Below are 2923 nucleotides of genomic sequence, written 5' to 3' on the forward strand. Positions count from 1 at the left end.
TTCATCTACATTGCCATTGAACGAGTCACACCCTTGACCTGGTCCACGAAACGGAAAGCGCTGTCCGAGGAGAGTATTAAGTGGGGCCTTCACAATGTTGCCAAGACACTCAAGTTCATGAATGACGAAGCTTCCTCGATACACGGCAACATTCGCGCCTCGTCTATCTACACCAGCGAAAGTGGGGAGTGGAAACTTGGTGGTCTGGAGATTCTGAGCGCGGTCAAGGAAGACGATGGAATCATATTCAGCCATGGCAGCCTCGTGCCGGATATTGGTCGGTACAGTCCACCGGAAGTGGCTAAGAATGGCTGGGACAGTATAAGGAAGAACCCAACGCATGCGGTCGACTCGTACCAGTACGGCATTTTGGTGTCGGAAGTGTTCAATGGCAGCTTCTCAGGCTCCGAGCAAGTCGGCACCACAAAGGACGTCCCACTGAACATGCAGACGACCTACAAGCGCTTGACTCACGCCATGCCAAAGATGCGACTGAGTGTTGGTCATTTCTTTGAGCAAGGCAGTCGAAGTGGTGGTTTCTTCGACACACCCCTAATACAGCTTGCGGATGGCATTGAGAACCTGGGTCTGAAGTCTGAGGCCGAGAAAGATGCTTTCCTGAGGTGAGTGGACCTGTCGAATCATGCCTGTGACATGGCTGACAATCTCCAGTGAACTAGAACGAGTCGCAGAATCCGACGACTTCCCAGAAGACTTCTTCAAGGTGAAGGTATTGCCAGAACTGCTAAAGTCCGTTGAGTTCGGAGGCGGTGGACCAAAATCGTTCAGCTTGGTGATGCGAATAGCATCTAAGTTAGCAGAAGACGAGTATGACTCGCAGATCACACCAGTGATCGTGCGCCTTTTCACCAGCCCGGACCGCGCACTGCGTGTGTGTCTTCTTGGCAATCTGCCACTCATGATCGATCATCTCAGCCAGAGGATCGTTACGGATAAGATCTTTCCGCAGATGGTGACTGGGTTTGGAGATCTCGCGCCAGTCGTGCGAGAACAGACCGTCAAGGCTGTGCTCGTCATTGTGCCGAAGCTGTCAGACCGCGTAGTCAATGGCGAACTCCTGCGACATCTGGCTAAGACCGCAAACGATGATCAACCTGGTATTCGCACAAATACAACCATCTGCTTGGGCAAGATGGCGAAAAATCTCGGACCCGCGTCGAGATCGAAAGTACTGAGCGCAGCGTTCGCGCGAGCACTCCGTGATCCCTTCGTCCATGCACGGAATGCTGCGCTAATGTCGCTCGCTGCTACAGCGGATGTCTTTACAGAAGAGGACTGCGCTATAAAGATGCTACCTGCCATATGTCCAAGCTTAGTCGACAAGGAGAAGATGATCCGTGACCAGGCCAACAAGACCCTAAACATTTATCTGGAGCGTGTACGCAAATATGGACAGACACTACCAGAGTCCATGCTACCTCCACCATCAGATGGCAGCAATCCGGGCACGAGGATAAGCACACCGCAGCCTGGACCGGGCGGTGGACAATGGGTTGGCTGGGCTATTTCGTCCTTCACGAACAAGATTGCTACTGCGAGTGGAGAGATTCAGCCGAATGCCAATGGCACCAAACCTACACCTTTCGAGCGTACAGCTTCGGATCCCTCAGCAAATGGTGTCCCGCCTCGGCCAACAACTCACGCTGCTCCCTCAGCACCTGTCGTCCCACGCGTACTTTCGAGCGTCGCATCGCGAGAAGCAGATGCAGAGGACTTTGGAGCTGGATGGGGTGATATAGATGATGCAGCTGATACTGCGGATCCTTGGGGCGATCCTGTGCCTACCGCCTCTCGCAGTTCGATGACCTCGCAAGTCTCTCGACCAAGCACGACGTCAAGCGCAACATACGATGATGGGGGTGAACCGGATTTCGAAGGTTGGCTCAACGCTCAAGCTGCCGCAAAACAACAAAGCAAGAGACCATTGCCTAAGGGCCTAGCAACGAAGAAGACTACCGTACCTGCGTCGAAGTCAGGTGGTGCAGCGCCCGCCAAGAAGCCTTCTCCTTTGTCTGGGACTAGTAGACCGATCACTAGTAAGCCTGTAGCAGCGCCGAAGGATGACGAGGAAGGTGATGGATGGGGTGACGCGTGGGACTAACATCAAGCGTCCTGGTGCTTGACTTGGTAATGGTCTTGCATAGCGAGATACCCAAGCTCACTGCACGATCTACAGACGTCGGTACAGTGCGAGCGCGACTATCGCCATGTCCATCCTACGCGGTGCATATTATTCGACCGCTACTGTGCAAGCCACGTCACTCGTGAACGTGACGGATGATTTGATATCGCTGCAAGCACCCCGATAAGAGATACGAACAGCGTAACCGAATGCCGTGGCACCTGTAAGACGGGGTTATGAATTGTGATCGCTTCCTATACACTGACCGACCGTTGCCTAGAAGAAAGGCTTTCGTAGTCCGGCAGTAGTCCTGTGCCGGCTCGCATCCGGAGTTGGTTGTTGCGACTACCGTACTGCTGTGCTGCAAGAACGCTTCTGCACGCAATGAAGATCGAGGTACAGATGTAGTGTCGCAATAACAGTCTCGTCGCCATGCAAGTCATCTTTCGGGCATAGCACACGATCAGAGTTTACTCTTATACACTGTAAACTTTCCACCACGACATCATCTCAAACACAAAAGCTTTTGACTTGCCATAGCCGTCTCAACCGGACGCTCAGGGCAGCGAGAAGTCCATGACAACGCCAGGTTGACATTGCGTCAAATCGAAACACACAAAGGTCCATTTTAAGACTCATCGGGAGGACGTCTGCGCCTCCAAATCATGGTGTAAGTGGCGTATGAAGAAATGCTCGTCGCGCTCAAGAAACTGTTCCTGCTGACCGCCACCATCTCGCATCATATTCGTCATCCCATTGTTCGACCGAGATGTATCACAG

The 2923-nt window shown here is 52.9% G+C and overlaps 1 protein-coding gene across 1 annotated transcript; it reads left to right on the top strand.

Moving 5' to 3' along the window:
• Positions 1-117: 117 nt before the first annotated feature.
• On the top strand, positions 118-2122 carry CEX1_1 (Nuclear aminoacylation-dependent tRNA export pathway component; the record flags this gene model as incomplete). Its single annotated transcript, XM_064843620.1, has 2 exons — positions 118-623; positions 673-2122. The coding sequence occupies 2 exons, from the start codon at positions 118-120 to the stop codon at positions 2120-2122; spliced, it is 1956 nt and encodes a 651-aa protein (XP_064688800.1).
• Positions 2123-2923: the final 801 nt, after the last annotated feature.

The sequence above is a fragment of the Recurvomyces mirabilis genome, assembly GCF_035927965.1.
Source record: "Recurvomyces mirabilis strain CCFEE 5264 chromosome Unknown scaffold_87, whole genome shotgun sequence".
Taxonomy (NCBI): domain Eukaryota; kingdom Fungi; phylum Ascomycota; class Dothideomycetes; order Mycosphaerellales; family Teratosphaeriaceae; genus Recurvomyces; species Recurvomyces mirabilis.